Source organism: Haplochromis burtoni, unplaced genomic scaffold, assembly GCF_018398535.1.
Source record: "Haplochromis burtoni strain Fernald_Lab_line unplaced genomic scaffold, NCSU_Asbu1 Contig_48, whole genome shotgun sequence".
Taxonomy (NCBI): Eukaryota; Metazoa; Chordata; class Actinopteri; order Cichliformes; family Cichlidae; genus Haplochromis; species Haplochromis burtoni.
The window spans coordinates 1134289-1152810 of NW_024582409.1; the positions used below are offsets into that span (position 1 = coordinate 1134289).

The 18522-nt window shown below is 41.8% G+C and overlaps 1 protein-coding gene across 3 annotated transcripts in view; it reads right to left on the reverse strand.

The window, feature by feature from the left end:
• The window catches only part of zmp:0000001200 (dedicator of cytokinesis protein 9), a 73328-nt gene extending 55067 nt beyond the window's left edge, over window positions 1-18261 (reverse strand). Inside the window, exon 1 of one of the 3 annotated variants that reach the window (XM_014333332.2) lies at window positions 17400-18261. In XM_014333332.2, the coding sequence (XP_014188818.1) occupies window positions 17400-17516 (117 nt within the window). In that variant the 5' untranslated portion in view covers window positions 17517-18261. The remainder of the gene's footprint in view (window positions 1-17399) is intronic. The other 2 variants (XM_042220410.1, XM_014333330.2) reach the window with 2 other exon arrangements.
• Between the last annotated feature and the right edge of the window lie 261 nt (window positions 18262-18522).

An 18522-nucleotide genomic window follows, 5' to 3' on the forward strand; every position in this document is an offset into this window, starting at 1 on the left:
GGGGGGTTAGAGTACGCTGCTGGAGCACAGAGGGTGTCTGTGCATGGATATTCAAGTGTGAACATCCTCTGTGTTATGTGGAAGCTCTGCTCAAATCTGCAGCAGCAGATAAGGGCTGGGCTGAAGCACTGCTCGCTGTGCGGAGCGTCATTGATTACTGCTGCTGTTGTTACAACACTGCTTAAGTTCCCTGCAGTGGACTGTACTTCCTGGCATGGTGTTATGAACTTGGACAAATTCTATTTTTAAGTGTTACTGCATGTTTTATATGAAGCATAACTGAGTGATTTGTAAGACGTTGCCTGGTGGACGCTCATAAACACGGACAAAGTTTCAAATAAAAGCTTCAGGGTGCTGTAAATGCTCAATTTTAGACACATTTTTGCTACTTGTGTCATATCAGGTGAACAGCTATGGCGGTGAGAACCACAGCCTCCCACCTGCCAGTTAAATCTTCTGTTTTCAAAACAGAAGAAAGTCGGTTTAAAACTGTAAAAATGGCTCCTTTCACATAGATTGACCGGGGGAGCTGAACAAAGGCCCAGTATGGGATAAACAGGGATTATTTTGAACCGTGAATCCTGCAAAGCTACTCTAGTAGAGTGCAAGAATAAAAATATAGAGATGGAAATGAGAACAACGGGTCACTTCAGTTTCCCTTCTCCCCACAGTCACTGTGAGCTGGCTACAATTGTCAGGATCTGAGTGTGAATGCAAATGTCAGCCAGAAACTGTAATAGACAGTAATGTTTGTCATCCAATCAAATTCTTTATTGCAAATGTGAACCAACAACAGTTGCCTCAAGGCGCTTAGCTGTAATGTGTGTGTGTGTAGGACTGCTGTGACGTCAGATCAGATAGTTTTTATTCTTTCTTAGTGTTGCAGTCAACACTTCCTCTGAGATTTCGTAAGCAACTGTTGCTTTCCTCCAGCTGGACTCACCAAACACTTCCAACATCTGCTGCATGTGGACGCCATCACTGGCCTGCAGTAACCCGCCCCAAAATAACATCATTTGTACCAATACAGCCATTTCAAGCTGTTAACAGCTAGGTTTGGGTGCAGTCAAATTTTAACAAAAAACACATCAAAGCCAGCACATGTGGACAGCAAAGCGTAAAAACTTGAGGTTCCCCTTTCACACCGAGGAGTGGACTATCTCACGCACAACAAAGACAAAAAATGTCTCCACGTGGCTCTGAGGAGTAGAGGGGAGTGCGGGTGGAGCTGGCATCTCATCTGAGGAGCCTCTCGACTTGGAAGGTCAAGTCCACAGCTGGCCGCCTTTCCATACCCAGGGTGTGCTGTGGGGCTCTGCAGGGAGGAGTATGTGTGTTTCAGTATGCTTGTTTGTCCAGAGCGAAGTCAGTACGCAGCGGACCACAGTGACATCACCCACAAATCCAGCACGACAGGGCAGATAAAACACAGTGCCTCCCAGCTGGAACTGCTCGGGGACTCTGAAAGGGAAGTGGCTGTTTCCTGCTGATGTGTGTGTGTAAACCCTGTCGGAACAAAGCCACCTTTAGCTCCACCGCTGTCGTTCAAACTTCATCACTCAATAAACCCCCGAAAGCTTGAGTGTTGTGGAAATTCTGACAAAGTAATGCCTTCCTCCAAAGTTTCACAACACAAATGGAAGGAGTTCAATTTTACTGAAGGAGGATGAAGCCAGGAGTGCTATTAAGAAATATTAAGCATCCTATGTAAACATTAGAATCAGCTTCTCAAGGGTTTTTGTTTACAAGGCGAGTCATGGGTACTGTCCTACAGTTACACATGTGGGTGGGCTACAGAGATAAGCCTGGAATCTCACTACTTCACTTTTTTAGATGCTAAGTTTACACTACAACCTACAAAATGTTTTAGACAACGGGAGAGACTTCAATCATTGTCTGGGGAGAGTATTGCAAGTATTTCTTCTAGTTTTTTTTAAATGTAACTACTACTTGGATTCAATCAAAGTCTCCTTTTGACCTGTAGCTGACACCCAGGTTATCCTCACCCCCGTAAAATGGTGCAAAATAAATACAAGAGGCCACATCCCCTTCCTCTTGTTATTTTGGGAATCATTTATTTATCCCAGGAGAAGAAAATGACCCATTTTCCTGAGGGGTACCGCTTCCTTTACTTTGTAGTCAAGCCACCAGGCGCAGAATAAGTATACGCTGCAACCACACACGCCATTCATCTACACTCGTGAGTGCCATGAAGCTCTGCTGGATCTGCAGTGTGGCTTGCTGCAGTTGGTTTAGTTAATCATTAATGTATGCTTCAACCAGTGAGTGCCTTTCACAGCCTTTGCTGCAACACCAGCAGAGATGGTCTGAAGCAGAGCCAAAGCCCTGCAGGGCCTGCAGTCATCCTCTTAGTCCTTCCAACGGTGTTCTGGCTTCAGAAAACACAACATGGAACAATCCTATTACAAAATACTTGCTACTTATAGTATCAAGGACTTACACAATCGATCACATTGCATATTTAAAATTACCCTTGGCAAAAAGTAACATAATTTATGCTGCCTTCAGTTATTTATTTTTTTTGTGTTTTTGTAACACGCAAACACGAATGATGAACGACTGAAGCACGTCCAAGAAAGCAACAAAAAAAGCTGCATTTGTGATAAAAAAATTTTTCAGATTGACTTCATGTCTGCGTCAGATGGAGGCAGAAAGAAGCCAATTAAACTGTGATCACACAGATGTGTGGGAATGCTGTAAGGGGATACTGAAAAGCTCTGTCCAGAGGTAAAAGATACAAAACAGAGTATGAAAGAAGTCACTGCCACCTACAGGCAAGTGATGATACAACATGGAAACCCATAGGATTAACTGAATTTACTTTAAGCCCTTCACGACACATTATTAATGAATGATGGGAAATATTGTGTAATTATGGGTTACTTGTGCATTATGACACAATTTTCCTTTATTGAAGAAGCACAAAAGGATTATACTGCTGCCGTGTGATACAGTGTTTCAGTGGCAATGGCCTGCACTCGTAATGATCACTGGGACGATAAACCAGCCATTGTTTGATGCACAAGCGTCATTTCCAGGGCCTCAGAGTGAAAATCATCTTTCCCAGCACAGGAAGAAGAGGTGACCCATGTGCTGCCTTAAGAGGAAGCGAGCGTTAGAAGAACCCTGCTGTCACAGTGTTTACACAGCTCTAAAACTCATCCAAATTACAAGCATGAGAACTGTTGGCAGCTTATACTGCGATACTGTGAGCAAGACTGATTTCCGTTCAGGTTATTTCAGTTTAAGGTAGGAACGCGAGAGGAACTACGTGTCAAACTGAGCCAAACAATGCTGATGGGGTCATGTCGCATCGTAGTGAACTTAGAGTTTAAACACCTCTCGGGAGGTAAGTGGCCAGCACCCAGGTGTGAATGAGATGTTAGACAGAGTGCTGTCATTACGGTCAGGCTCTGACACGCATGAGGAAAGCTGAAAGCTGTCTGCTCCTGAAACAAGCCCATGCTGGCCTGACATGACGGGCCATGACGGGAAGAAACAGACACACTTTGTCACAACCACTGACTCAGAATTGTTTTAAATGTTTCCGGGTCATTAAATGGGTCATTTAGTCTGGATTCTGAAAATGTACCTGAGGATAAACTTCACGAATTTAGCACCAGTCAGAGGTATTGCTCGGATCGCCCTGTGCCTCAGGACAATGATGCTGTTCTTTCACAGTACACAGAGTATTTCAAACTCGCTCATTTATAGACTGAGACTGCACCGCAGATCCAGATAGAAAATATGAACTATGGGAGGAATAACATGTAGTCTGGATGACCTCAGGCTCCCATTAAGGGAATTTTCAACCATTTGATATGTGCCATTTGGCCATCCTGATGGCTTTCACTGTAACATATAACCCGACTGTTATTTCCAGCATTTTTTCTGATCAAGAGACAGCTTAACACAAGCTTTTTTAAAGCCAGTTTCATGATAACACAGTCCTCGCTACTCATTAACATGTAGTTTAAGCATTACACAAGCTATATAATTTTTTTTAAAGGACCAAACAGCAATTAATCATTAATCCAGGTGGTTTTCTTTCTGTTTGGAGCATTTAATTAATTATATCCTCACACAGCATTAGGGCGGAAAACTCCAACAGATGGTCTGTTCTAAGATTTTTTTCAAAAGTCCTTCAGTGAAAGCCATTTAGACAGGGTGGATTAAATACTTTCAACGGTGGACTTACTAAACACTGCTGTGATGCTTTAACGAAAAACCTACAACAGAGACTAGTTTGTTTATTATATGTACAACTTCCACTATACTGTGGTCTTCAACATAATGCTGTGGGCCATGGAGCCAGACGTACGAGAGCATCACCTACAGGATTACTGATCAGAAGATCATGATGGGCTAAGTCCCGAGTGTCGACACTCCCCTTAGAAGCTGTTAGTGATTGCTAATGTTTTTTTGGTCTCGTTGTAAAAGGTCTCAGGTGAGAGAAATACGAAGAATACCAGGAAATTGACACATTGCACCCTCGGAGGAGAGCGTAACCATGGTCACATGCAGAAGAGCGTGATACAGGGTTTAAGTGAAAGTGTGATCAAAGGTCTGCAGTTACACGTGTAGCTGTGAACACTAATAATGTAAACGGGAGGAAATAAAAATAAGGTGGCAATCTTTCATAACTGCTGTTCAGAAAAAGCCAGCCTTTTGCGGTTTGGCAACATGCAGGAGGGAGACAGGGCAGGGATAATGGAGGAGTTTGGGAACCCTTAAGGATCAGCTAATCCCATTTGGCTCTTTGTTTGGAATCAGTGGAAATCCTCTTGAGCCTGGTTCAATGAGCGCTACTGACAATCAAGGGAAACAGAGGATGAAGGAGAGCAACGCATGTCCGTGCACCTGCACAGTTAAACAGTGGCACTGGATTTAGCTTTATTACTGTACTACACAGTTGCCCAGTAAGGCCACAAACAAGTGGCGCAAGGAACTGTCACAAGTCATGGCTACAAAACGGCCAAATCCATCTATGCGATCTATACAAACACGGAGAATATAACAAAAATCGACGAACAATTATAGATTATGCCCCAAACAGCCGTGGTCAAACATCATATTATCCAATATATTTTAGTTAAATCCCCTGCGTATAAATTAAGGTGAGTTTAAGTCAATCAAATCTTGTGCATGGCACTGTGTAAACATCTTTATTTCCATGCAAACACCAGCATATAATAACTGCATAGTATACAAAAGCAATAAACTGTGATTTTAAAAGAAAAATAATCAACATTTGAGTCACTAAGACCATTAAAACAAGGCAATCACTGCTTTATCAGCCCTGCTCCGCTTGAGTGGAAAGCCAGGAATGGCACACCGCCTTTTTCCTGTTGTATTCACATTTGTTGGCACCTGTATCAAGCTATTCCCTGACACCCCCACTCAGAGGCCCCCACCCTTCCTGACAGAGGAAACACATGTTGTGAGATACGGGTCTCTTTTAGTTGCACCATTAGTAGTACAGTCAGTATTACTGAAGCCTTTATCTCACAGGCTATATGTGCGTCTTGACTATGCCACCTTCAGCAACAGCCCCCTGTCATCTTGCAGTAACACAACCACACACACAGCGGGACCTCTCATGACAAGCAAATCTCATTATTTGCCACTGCTTATTTCTCTGTTGTTAGCATTTTATGAGACTTTTTGGATTAGGTTAATAACACAGTGAGCAGTGCGGCTGCCTGGCAACTAAGATGGATTTGACATTTTTCCTCAATCTTTAGGAATTCTCTTGGGATAACTTTTTTCCAAAAAATGAATGCTACATCTGCAATTAAATTTGAATACATCATCCAGAAACTGTTTCTTAGTCATTTAAGGCTTATGCCACATTTTGAGAAACATCTAATTAGTCCAGCGGGTGAAGAAAATCCAACACAGTGTTCTAAGTGGAGGGTGTTGTTGCTGCTCTTAAGACAGAGTAGAGAGTCTAAAGGGAGATTAAGACAAGTCAGGGATACTGAGCTGTTTATCTGTGCAGGAGTGTGTACAGTGGAGAACAGGGCTGCGGTCCTGCATGTTTAACGCTTGCCGTCACAAGAAGCGTCTGTTTTAAAGCACTTCATACAGAACAACGCTCTTCTAAACGGTCCAGGTTCACATACAGACCTTCAGGCACATGGCCGCACCACTGTTTCTCCATAAAGCACCATGCAGCTAACTTTATTTATCCATCCTGGCAAGGCACACTGTGGCAGCATACTGCTCACTCTGTAATACAATCCAGCCTCCTGATGCTAAGCCCCTGGAAAACAACCAGGAAGCAAACAAAAAACAAAGCCTGAAGGAGAGCTGGGTCTCTCTCCTGAACACACAGGCTTTGACAGAACAACCAAACACACATTATCAAGGTCACATGACTGCTTACTGTGTAAGACGTTCATTTGAGTCTTCAAGCTATTGTGCGGCTTTCCTCCTTCTCAGTTTTGTGAATGTCAGCTGATATAACAGAGGATGAAGGACCGTTTAGCAATACAGCCCCAAACCTCAGTGAATGTGTCACTTAAAATACAACTCATTTGTTTATTGTGGGCAGGGAGCGCACAATAGGCTTATGTCAGCTTTACAAGGAAAAAGAAAAATAGGAACTCAGTGTTTCATGTGGAATGTTTTTTTACTGAATGGGAAACTACAGAAACTCATTAACATTCCTTTTACATCCAACAGCTTGTCAAAACTTTGTATGGAAGCGCTCGGCCTTTGACAGAATAAGTATACACCGACACAAACACTGTGTCTTGGTGGAAGCATCTCACACTGTGGGACGCTATGACTTGCAATTTTTTTCCAGCTCTTTGTTTTGAACTTCAAATCCCATTAATCACCTCCTGACCTCTCAGACAGCTTTTAACCTGGTTGTGGGAGATAAATTTCTAGATGGGAACGAGATAATGGTCCATCAGCCACCTTCACCTCAGTTCATGTCGGGTCGTTCCATCTCAAATCCTGACATTTTAGAACAATTACTGTTCAGCCACCTTTGATTTCCATTCCCCTTATTTTAAGCATTATGATCTATCTATACACAGACAGATCTATATATCTCTATCTCTCTCTACATATATATACATATATATACATATATACATATATACATATATACTAGGGGCGCAACGATATTCGTATCGATATTGAACCGTTCGATACAGTGCTTTCGGTTCGGTACGCATATGTATCGAACAATACAACATTTGTAATTTATTTTATCAACTTTCCTTCTGACGATGCTGTCTGTGTTGAGCGCTCAGTGAATCTGCGTTCGACTACTCCGCCTAGGCTGCACTGTCGAGCGCAGATCCACTGAGCGCTCAACACAGACAGCATAGTCAGAAGGAAGAGCGCAGGGCAAGCTAGCAAGACAGAAGTTAAGCTCTCCTTGCAACATGGACCTCCCCCACCCTCATTCAGATCTGGCGTTTGGAATTATTTTGGTTTTCATGTGACGTATGACCCTGAAGGTAAGCGAGTCATGGACTAAAGTAAAACAGTATGTTGGATGTGCCATGCAATGCTCAATTACATGGGTGGGAACTAGTGTGTTAGCGCAGTTAGCTCGTTAACGTGTTGGCCGTCTAGCCCCATGCACGGGGCGATCGGCGGTAGCTCGTTAACGGAGATTTGCCGTGTTGTGGCGTTAAGGTCATTTCAACGAGATTAACCTGAAAGCACTAGTGGGAACACAACGAATATGACTGCACATTTACGCCGACATCATCCTAGTGCAAAGACAAAAACAACAAGCATGCTACTAACTTTAGCCGAGTCATTTAGACAGCTGTTAGCACATGATTCTCCTTATGCTGCTGAGAATATAGCCCAGAAGAAGCGGATAGTATAGCTTTTATTTTGGAAAGAGCATTTCTCTGTAATAAACTCTCTTTTCCAAAGATGAGTGATTCCTCAATCAGATACAGGGCTTGCAATATCGCTAGCCCGACGTCCCGGAGCTAGCGATTTTTTCAGTCGGGCTACCAAAATCTATCTCTCCCTGCCCGTCGGGCTATTGTAGGAAAAATATATGTCAATGCTTTTGCATTCTTTCAGAAATGTAGCTGGGTAATTATGTCATTGGCATCGGTGAGCCACTGTCAATATGTGACATATTGAAATCGCGTTTGAATTTGCGCTTGTTTTTTTGCTTTCACTTTGCAATCGTGCGAACTGTGTATAGAGAGCGACAGCACTGATCTGTGAGTGATGATAATTTGTGCACCAATTCCTCTGACATCGTCTTATTAATTGTTAGCTTACTATGCAAACATGACAAGTGAAATCTCCCGCAGCAAGCTTAAACATGTGAGAGGTTGATCGCGCAGAGAATCGCTGAGCTTATGTGAGTGCGTGTGTAAAGATGCTGTAAAAGCAGGACTATAGGTATTATGATACAATTTATCACGATGACCTGGATGACTGAGAACCTTCACAGACAGATATATATTTTAGTTCTGCTGAGCCAAATAAGACAGGTCAGGGTGAAGAAGTGACAGCCAAAGAAAAGCTTACCACAAAACGGAGAAGTTATGACAAATCAGACTATAAGGCAAAAAGAAAGTGCAGCTTTATGGTTTCATGGACAAAAGAATTTCTGTGGCTGCAATATGACGAGCTAAATAACCAGGGCTGCACATAAGTGGTCCGCAGGTGCGCATTCGCTGTCAAAATAAAAAACACGCACAAGGGTTAGGGTTAAATTTAAAAACTGTACTTTTGAGTTAAAATATATATTTATAATTTTAATAAATGACAAATTAAAAAGGCATGAACATTTTTTTGTATCGAAAAAATATCGAACCGTGACACCAAAGTATCGAACCGAACCGAATGAATTTTGTGTATCGTTGCACCCCTAATATAATAAATAAATAAATAAATATATATATATATATATATAAAAATACCTTATAAAATGGTAAGGTATAAAAGGTAAGGTGAAAACCGTGCCTAAAACCATCTTCTCCTGCTCCGCCCTCTGTAGGTTGCATCCCTCCCCCTCACTATCCCACTCTGGCCTACACTGTGTCCAAGCGAGGAATGCTAGCTATGCAGTCGGCCTGGTGAAAAGTCATTATAGTTCATCCCCTCTGGCTGGCAGGTCCCATCCACACAGTGGAAAATGCTATAAGAGTGAATTCTGAGAACTTAGACTTGGTTTAATTAAGCTAACAGCAGGCACTATAGGAGGGAGGGGGAAATCATTGGCGATGGCTCACTTTAACTACATGTTAAGGTGCCTCTAAGCTTCATCTATTTGCCCAGCTGATGACACCTATGAGCCAGAACAACTTTCAGGGAAATCCCACATGAACAATAACATCAGAAGCAACTTTCACTTTCATCAGCGTAGTCACATAACAATTAAATATAGACACAGAGCAAGAATCTTGTGTAGTTTCCTCACACACGTCACAGGAATATCCATCGTCAGCATGGAACAGTAATAATTTTGACTCCAGTTGAGAGAAAAAAAAAATTGCTGTCCAGTCTGACTGAAGTGGTTTTGAATTGTAAGGGCCAGAACAAGCTCATCCTCTCCATTTATAGTTAATTTATACAGTCATAGATCTGAATCAATACAGGAAACCAGCTTTTGTATTTGCTAATTATGTGCTAATCCATCCCTTTGTGAAACACAATATCTGCCCTCAGCTGATCCGAGTGTGATGGGAGGTCACTCTCAGGCAGAGCGGACTCTTTGCTTGACACTAGGCATGAGTGATAAAACAGACAGGCGTGAAAAGAAAGCAAAAAGTAGATGCTTCTATTTTAAGTAATTCTACTGACTGGATAACTTTTTAAGATAACAATACATTGGATGACAACAGTGACATAAGACTATAGAGTTATATAGTGAGTTTCAGTTCACTGTTTGGTTGAAAATTTACATTTTCTGGCCCAGACAGCCAAACAGTACGCTGGATTACAGCATTGTTTACCTGCTGTAGTATACCTGCTCAGAACCAAACAGCAGACAGATCATTTAGCTATTAGCTGGGACATACTGGAGTCATTAGCTGTTAGGAGCTGGAACTGATAGAGACTAAAATCTGAGCCACATAACATTATTACATTAAAAACTGAACTTATCACCTGTCAAGTAAACACACTATATAGACAACAGACAACAAAGTTGTTACTTTAGTTCCTGGTCAAATAGCTCCACTAAAAACCACAAATGTTGACCTCGTGGTGACTCCAGAACAAGTCAAGAGAAAGCCATTAACATCTATACATGAGTCCATATAAACCCATCAGCTTTTATCAAGATGTTTTAGTTAGAAAAGACATGAGTTTCCAGACTAATAGACTCAGTTTCTCCATCCTATGACTACTAGCACTCAAAAATACAAGTTTTTAAAACCTTACCAAGCAGAATATGTTAAATTTTGAGTCAACTCCACGCTTCAAAACCTCCAAACCATTTACTTTACTTTCAATTTCCATTGATTCAGAAAAGAAAAAAGTGGAGTGTTATTCTGCAGTGCACCCTTATGGCTGGCTACAACAGACACGTTCCCGCAATGAAGAGTTAATGGTCAGCTGCATTAAAAGATGGGAGGGAAACATCACTTTTATAGACAAACCATGAGGGGGGGGGGGGATAGAGACTAAATCCTCACAAAAAAGAAACACGCAGGGTCTTAAAATGAAATTTGCCAGTCATTAGTCTGCTCTTTCTAGACATTTTCCATGAGCCAACACGGACGTGTTAGTCTATAGTCACGGGAGTTGTCGTGCTTTCAGGATTTAATCCAATGAGCTTAATCTGTAGGCCTGTGCCTGCATGCAGAGGGTGACAGTTTTGCCTTAGGGGTTTTAGGCTGGACTAGGATCACCTCTCTGCTCTGCTCGGCCTGTTGCAAAACTAATGAATAAGTGATGGTGGCCTCAAGAGTATCCATACGCCAGATAGATTTTCTCATTCACTTACTCCAGTGTGGGCTGAGCCATGTAAAGACTTGTTTGTAATGGTGCCATTCATACAAGTGTTAGGCCAACAAAGACTACTTCTCAGGGCTCTGATAGAGGGGAGGCTAAACGAGAAAGCATTTGAATCGACTGTCGTTAGAAATGTGGGTCTATTCTTAGAAGATAACTGTATGCATTAGAGAGAACGACAGATTTAGAGCAAATACTAAAATAAGAATCTACATTTTGTGAGTAATGTGAGATGTAGGGTTAGGCACAGGAGTGCTGATATGTCTTAACTGTCCTAGTTCGTGAGTTAGGGCTGCAGGTATATTTGGAGAAAGTAAAACTTCAACTGGACGATCCTTCTAGATTTCTGGGATGTAGAATTCATCCCAAGAGGACAATGCAGAAAAATACATGCCTGTGCTAAAATCTTTCCATTTAGAAGTTTGCGTAACAGACAAAGAGTCAGCATCAGGTTGATAGCGTGACTAAAACTGGAGGACATCATGTTGCAAACACTTATTTTAAGGTGTGTTCGCACATCGCTAAAGATACAAAACAACCTTTGCATATTTGTACGATGCATAAACAACAAACTCTGTTCCATTCATTCAAATCCATTTCCTTATTAGATTAGAGATGAAGATGGCAAATTTGCTGCCAGCGTAGAACAGGAAGAAAAACTAGATTAACAACATAATGATGACTGAGGGAAGTTTGTGTTCGCCAGCTGCATTGAGGTGTGTGCCCTGCTAGCTTAAAAATAGCAACCTTAATGGCCTGGAGGATGGAAGCAGAGCAATACTCTCGTTGATTGCCAAGCTGTTGCTGAACAGCTCTCAACAGTAAGATGGGAGAGCAGCCTGGATTCAGACAGATGTGCACTGTATGCATAAAAAAATTAAAATAAATAAATACATGAGGATTTATATAAATGTTATACGATTCCATAATGGCGACGACCACCCTAAGCCTTCTTTCGTCCATGCTAATCTCCATTTGGATGGTTAAGAGAAACAAACTGTCAAAGTCATTACGGAAGAAATCACACCCCCCCCCCCCCCCAAAAAAAAAAAAAAAAAAAAATCACTTCAGCAGAACCTTAACTGGAAAAACTTCCAAAAATAGAAACAGCTGAGTAGGAATGCCTCCATCATTGCCTTTTGCATTATGAATAATAGAAGTGTTTACAAAAAGGCCATTTGGGTGAATTGGGGGGAAACAAGTCCCAGAGTGCTGCTATGCTCTTGCTAACAGGAAAACACCCACTGGCCAGGCTCTTCAGCAGGCTCTTTCTGTTATGGTAACCTCTCGTGTGCTCCAAAACAGCTCTGCTCTATCAGGCAGAACACTCAGACAGAGTGGGCGGTTTAATGCTGAGCCCTGCCCAGCACTTCTGCTCAGCCCAAGTACAGGAAACTGGCTCTATCTAGGAAAAGTTAGGCCTCTGCTCTCCCACCAGAATATGAAGGACAGGAAGTTATGGGCACTTCCCGCTCAGGCAGGATGAAGGATTTTGGAGAGTGAGTTCAGGGGGCTAGTAAGTGTTATTCACTTATGAAAAATGTAGATCTGTGTACATGCAATATACTGGGTACGTGTGAATTCTGCTTAAGCATCCATCCGCCCATTCTCTGCTACTTATTCTTTTCAGGGTCGCGGAGGGGACTGGAGCCTATCTTCAACCATTCGCACTTACATTCACACCTACATTTACACTTATGGACAATTTAGACTTTCCAATCCCCACTAACTGCATGGAGGAAGAAGGAGTGCTGCCACTCTGCTTAAGCGACTGAGGTAAAAATCACGAGATTACAGATTTCAGAGTACACAGATTTGTTAAAGCAGTAAAGAATGCCCTCGTTTTCACACCGAGCCAAGAAATCATTAAGTAATTTCACGGTGTGACCACGATTGATATTTTGGGATTCATTTCTGGCTCTAACTTAATATTTAACACTTACTTTGACATGCGGTTAAAGTACACTGTCAATTCGTGCCCGTGACATGTAATTCGTTTTCATTTGCACTGGAACAAAATCTGTCTGTCTGGCCTGTGGATCATTTGAGTTGGCTTTGCTACTGCAATATTTATGTGAACTAACCGGAGTAGCCCTAGCCTGAATGGAGGAAATCCTTTATATTTTTTTGACTGAGTGCTTTATATTCTCCCCAAAATTTCTATGCTCAGTTGAGGAATTCTCAAGCTTCCCACACTTAACTGCAAAAGCCCCGAGTGGCAAATCTGGTTTGGATTATAATCACAACTGCCAAGAGACGTGCCAAAATCCAGGCAGACAAATTTCACAGTGAGTCTGATGGGCGTGTTTTATTATTTTTTATTTTATTTTGCACTTTTCTTAAAAGCCTTCATTCCACAAGTCATCCATCACCGCCTATAAATGGTTGTGGTGGAGGTTTGAATCCTGCGTGGATACTGTACAGAAAGTTGTATTAGCACACCTGGAACACCAGCTTAAAACTCTTTAGTGCATTTAGTATGACTATAGAAAATAAAATGTAGGTGATTGAACTTAATATGTGAAAGCAGAAACAAAGAGCCGTATCCAAGATACTCAAGAAATAAAATGCCCAGAAAATCTGAAAAATATACAGAAAATGCCACACTGCCTATTTTCAAAACCTGTTTAGCCAGTGAGGACAACCAATGACTTTCAGACAACAAAATTAAAACAATGACAGAAGGAAACTTTCTGCAAAGAACATGAGATCATTCAGTGTTTTTCCATTTCGCATAACAAATACATAACAAAGCTGTATTTACATAATAAATAAATGCAGCTGCTAGCCAGAGACGGGCCCAGTAGTTCGACAGGGTTGCTTAATAGCTTAAAAGTTATCGTACCTTTTATGCACAACTTTAAGCAATGACATAATTTAAACTGGTAGGCACAAAATATTAAGACCATAAGCAATTTTACCATCACTAAACATTTCTAGTTCCACTCTTAAATTCAAGTTTTCAATTTTTTGCAATTTTAAAATCTGTCACATGGCTCAAAAGTTACAAGTCTAAAAACCCATTTACATTTGTGGTGCTAAAGTGCTCAAGAAAAATAAGTAAATCTTCTTTTTACTGTGCTCCTTATAGAGGTAGACAGAGCAGGAACTGCACGGGCAGGTCAAGCTGCTTAGGCCTCGCAACACAACGCGGTAATCTTCTGACTGGCTCGGTGCTACAGCCTATGTGACAGCCAGCATCTGCTCCAAGGAGACAAAACATAGCAGACTGATTACTTTCTTTTCTACTGATTTGATGAACTCAGATAATGAGTTGATTAATGATTGCGGAGCTTTAACCTTAAATTCGTCTCATTGCGGGTCCAGCCTCTCAAGCACATTTTTTGGCAAACTGAATGGCTAACAAATCCAGCTTCCCTGCATGACAGAACATGTTTTTTTCATGGCAAAAGATCCAAACAGGGAGAAATAAATTCTCTAACACATTTGTATTGTTTGAAAAATAGCCCTACTTAGAGTAACACACCCATCTAAGGTATTTCTGGAATTTCCACATCTTGGGAAAATTTACAGACCCTTAAAAAAAAAGCTAAATAGGAGAGGTGTGCAGGTGTGGCCCAGAGGGCTGACAAAAGCAGATTATTGTACAGTTTTCATTCACAGTTGGAAGAGAGTCAGCAATGCCATCATCAAGACATTTAACACAGCAGCTTCTATGCAGGCTCTTATTACTTGCAAGCTTTGCCTTAAGGAAAGACAATCTAAAAATGTTGCTTTTTACACTATACAGAAACACGAATCTCAAACGACAGGAAAGCAGTCTACCTGCCAAACAGCCTAAGGGGCACCTAAACTATCCAAGTTGCTGACTTGAAAGAGGGAGAGCTGCATTGTTGAAATGGTTGTTCTCCTTAAAATGGCAACACCTTCTCTACAACTGGGGATAAGACTGATAAAATCTCTTATGCTTAATTCCAAAAGCACTATTCTATAGAGCGACACGTGCATTCTGGTGATAGTTATACATGTTAATGCTCGTCTTTGCAGAGCATAAATGACAGCCCCACTTTCCCCTCTGGTTGTAGAGCTGCGTACGCACTGGCTATAGACGGCTAATAGCATCACTCCCACATAATGACACCCATCTGGTGTACAGCTCCCTCGGGTCAGGCACATAGCAGGAACACTGAGGATCTGAGTATATCACCATTAGGTGACAGGCAATTGGGACTATTGATTACACTTACACAACTGCCCCCCTAGCTGCTTCGTACACTGTATACACTAACTAAACATTTCCATCAATTTGCCATGGATTTATGGTACACTAATCAGCCAATACGTTAACTACACTATACTCTAGCTCTGCGTAGCACGAAGACAGTGGGGCAAAGCGCAGTACTAGTTAAAATAAATATAAAGTTGGTGACAGCAATCATGGAGCCAATGACGTCCTCAGCATGCCTAAAGTGTGAAGAAACAGAGGGCTCAGCTGAGGGCTCCGGGGTACTGCAAGTGTGTCTCCACTCAAACAGAAAAACAGTGTCTGTCTGCACGAAAGTGCACTAATTGTTAGTGAAAGATACAGCACTGCCCACTTGAGTCCAAAACATGGCTAACAAACATCCACAATCAGTGGATATGCAAGTCCTCTACAGTACATTATAATATGTTTCCAGGCTTTTAAACATGCAGCAACATTTACGCGTGAAAACATCATTATGGCTTCAAGCAGGATGGGTGACAACAACCACAAGCTTTCCTTTATGTGCTTGAAAACAGATCCCTCCATTCCTGCTGTGGTATTTACATGTTTTATGGAGGAATTAATTACAAGCTGCGTGGACAGTGGTCTTGTGTGCAGTCGCATTCTTATCCCACTGAGAAGCTTCAGCAAACACTTGAACTCCAAGTTGCAGCCATGCATTCATGTCTAAAAAGGTCATATACAAAGGGCTGGAGTCTACGAGATGGCAGGTACTAGTTTTGAAATGATATTAAAGTTGTCTCGGGCAACCGCAAAACAAATTCCCCCACAGAGTTTCTACAAGTTACTTCAGTCTTCCTCGAGCATGTTGATTTCCCAACACGCATTCTTCTATCCACTTCTCCTCTCCTCCCTTAGGCGTCCCTGGCAGTGCACCAGAGTGAGGATGAATAAATAATATGAAGGTGTGGTTGGATGTCTGGGATCGTGACTCAGGATTCCATTTCCCTGACAGAAAGCCTGGACGGTGTACGTTTCAGTTGCCTAGCAGCTTTTTTTTTTTTTTTTTCCAGGAAAGCTGGAACAATCAGACGGAGCACCAAACACCGAACGCACCCTGGACACAACAAAAGGGTCAACTCCTTTATCCAAGCTGAGCTCTGAGGAAAACTGATACCAAGCAGGTAGGCTTCAGGTCCTCGTCACCCAGATGTTGTCACTGTCACTGGACACTTTATATGTGTCTGAAGCATGAAATTGGAGCTTCGTGCTTTCCTTTGTGAAGCCGTATTATGTCATCTCGGTGCAGCCCTGTGAAGTGATCCCCTCATTGACACACAGGACTTTGAACGTGCACTGATTCTCTACAGACTCTATAAGGAATGACATACATACCTGAGCCTAATAAAGACAACATTCTTCTGTAATGTTGAACACCTTGCAAACGCCTGTTGTCTATTATGCAAAACCTACCTATAAATACAAATCACTTCATTACTCCACGTTTGTTTTTGTGGCTGTTGTTTTATTTCACTTTCATTCATTTCCAGTCCTACATTTAAGTGGGAGATCCTTTGATTCATTCTATGCTCTCATGTATATGTGATAATCATGTTTCCCTTGGTCTTTAAATGTATATTTGGACTCGTAATCTATCTGCTTTAACTGGAAAGCTCGTTGAGTCAGCACTTCATTCAAAAAAAATTCCAAACGGAAGTGACCGATTACATTTTTCTGTCACCCATATCTTCATTCATTCAAAAAAATAAATAAAAAAATACCACCCCCTGGCCACACACACACACACCCACCCGTTCAGAATGCCCACGTGCTCTAACTCAGCTGGTCTGAAGTCAACAGGGTGAGAATGAAAGTGAAGGATTTAAAGATTGCCAGCATTCATGATGAGCTCCAAATGTTTTGTGTAAAATGCAAACAGGAGGAAGCTGAAAACGTTGTTTGTTTTAAATATATATTATGATTTATAATCAACAGTCTACCAAATATTGTTCAAAGCTGTGTGGGAGCCTGTTACCCATATCACTCCAAGTGTGTCAGGGGTATACTTAAACCTTAATTATATCACCCTAAAAGGCACGCGTAGTCCTGCTCAACTGATCTGAAGTCAGTTATTTTCTCCAAAAACGTGTGCGTAAGAAAAAGCAGGTCTCTCATTGCTCCATAAAGTTTTAATAGACACTGATGACAGTGAGCGTTGTGGCGCAGAGGAGTGGGAGTTAAGGTGAGTACTTACGACCAGCACCGACGTCCTCACCACCTCCGAGACACTTTGCCTGAGTTCAGCAGCGGTGCCAGGTTTACCCAGACCCCGCGTAAATTTCCTGGTTTCCGGATGCACCGGAGTGGCCATCGCTACGCGTCCCTTGGGATTAATTACCGTCCAATCCACGCGTTTTATCAACAGTTTACAGGAAACTCATCATCGGCTTATCCGCGCCTTCGACCGCCGCTAGTGCGCACCACGAGTTTGAAGTTGGGTCATGTTGTGGTGTGGCCGCTGGTACGACGCTCCCATTCCTCGATTCAGTTTTCGTTCTTGAAAATCAACACATGCCGCATCGCTCCGGAACTCTGCCTCCTCTTATCGGGTATTGTTGACACAATAAAGTGTCCTCTTGAGTAGCGTTTCATTGACCGTCCAGCGCCAGGCAAGAGATGTATAATCTGTTTTCTCCCTTGCGTACTCCGCCTCTTACCGGCTTGAAGTCCTGCCCACTTGCTGTGTGTGTGTAAGCTGGTGGGCCTGGACTTTGGACTGCGTGCAGTTACAGTATGAATGACTGGATCAATGCTTCCCCATTACCACAAAAATCACAACCGTGGCGAACAAGCCTCTGGAGTGTCATCACAACATTCCTCTTTTGTGACACCGGAAACTGGCCTTTAAAACAGTATCAAACGGTACTGTTTTAAAGGCCATTTTTCCAAAGCTACTACAAAAAACAGATTATATTGAAAATAACTGAACTGGTTCAGTGACACACTATAAAAGACTGAATTTATGTACTACTTGTGAGTTAAAAACAAAAAGAGTACTCCCAAGTACTTGTATAGAAGCCTTCTAGCTGCACTTTTCATCTGATTATCTTTATTTTAATTTTTTACCCAAATTATTATATCTATCTAAAAGTAAAGTAATAACTAAAACCGGGAAATGATATTTTATTTAACTGAAAAAAGACCATCCTTTAAAAGAAGCTGACTAAAGTATACTGTGTGCTTATATAAAACTAAAATGAAAATCCTTAAATTGTGTTTACGTTTAGTTTATGTCAATGTGGTCAGGTTTGTCAACACATGTAGGATCAGGGACTTTGGTGCATATGCTTTTTTTGTAAGTGTTGGTATAGTAATCA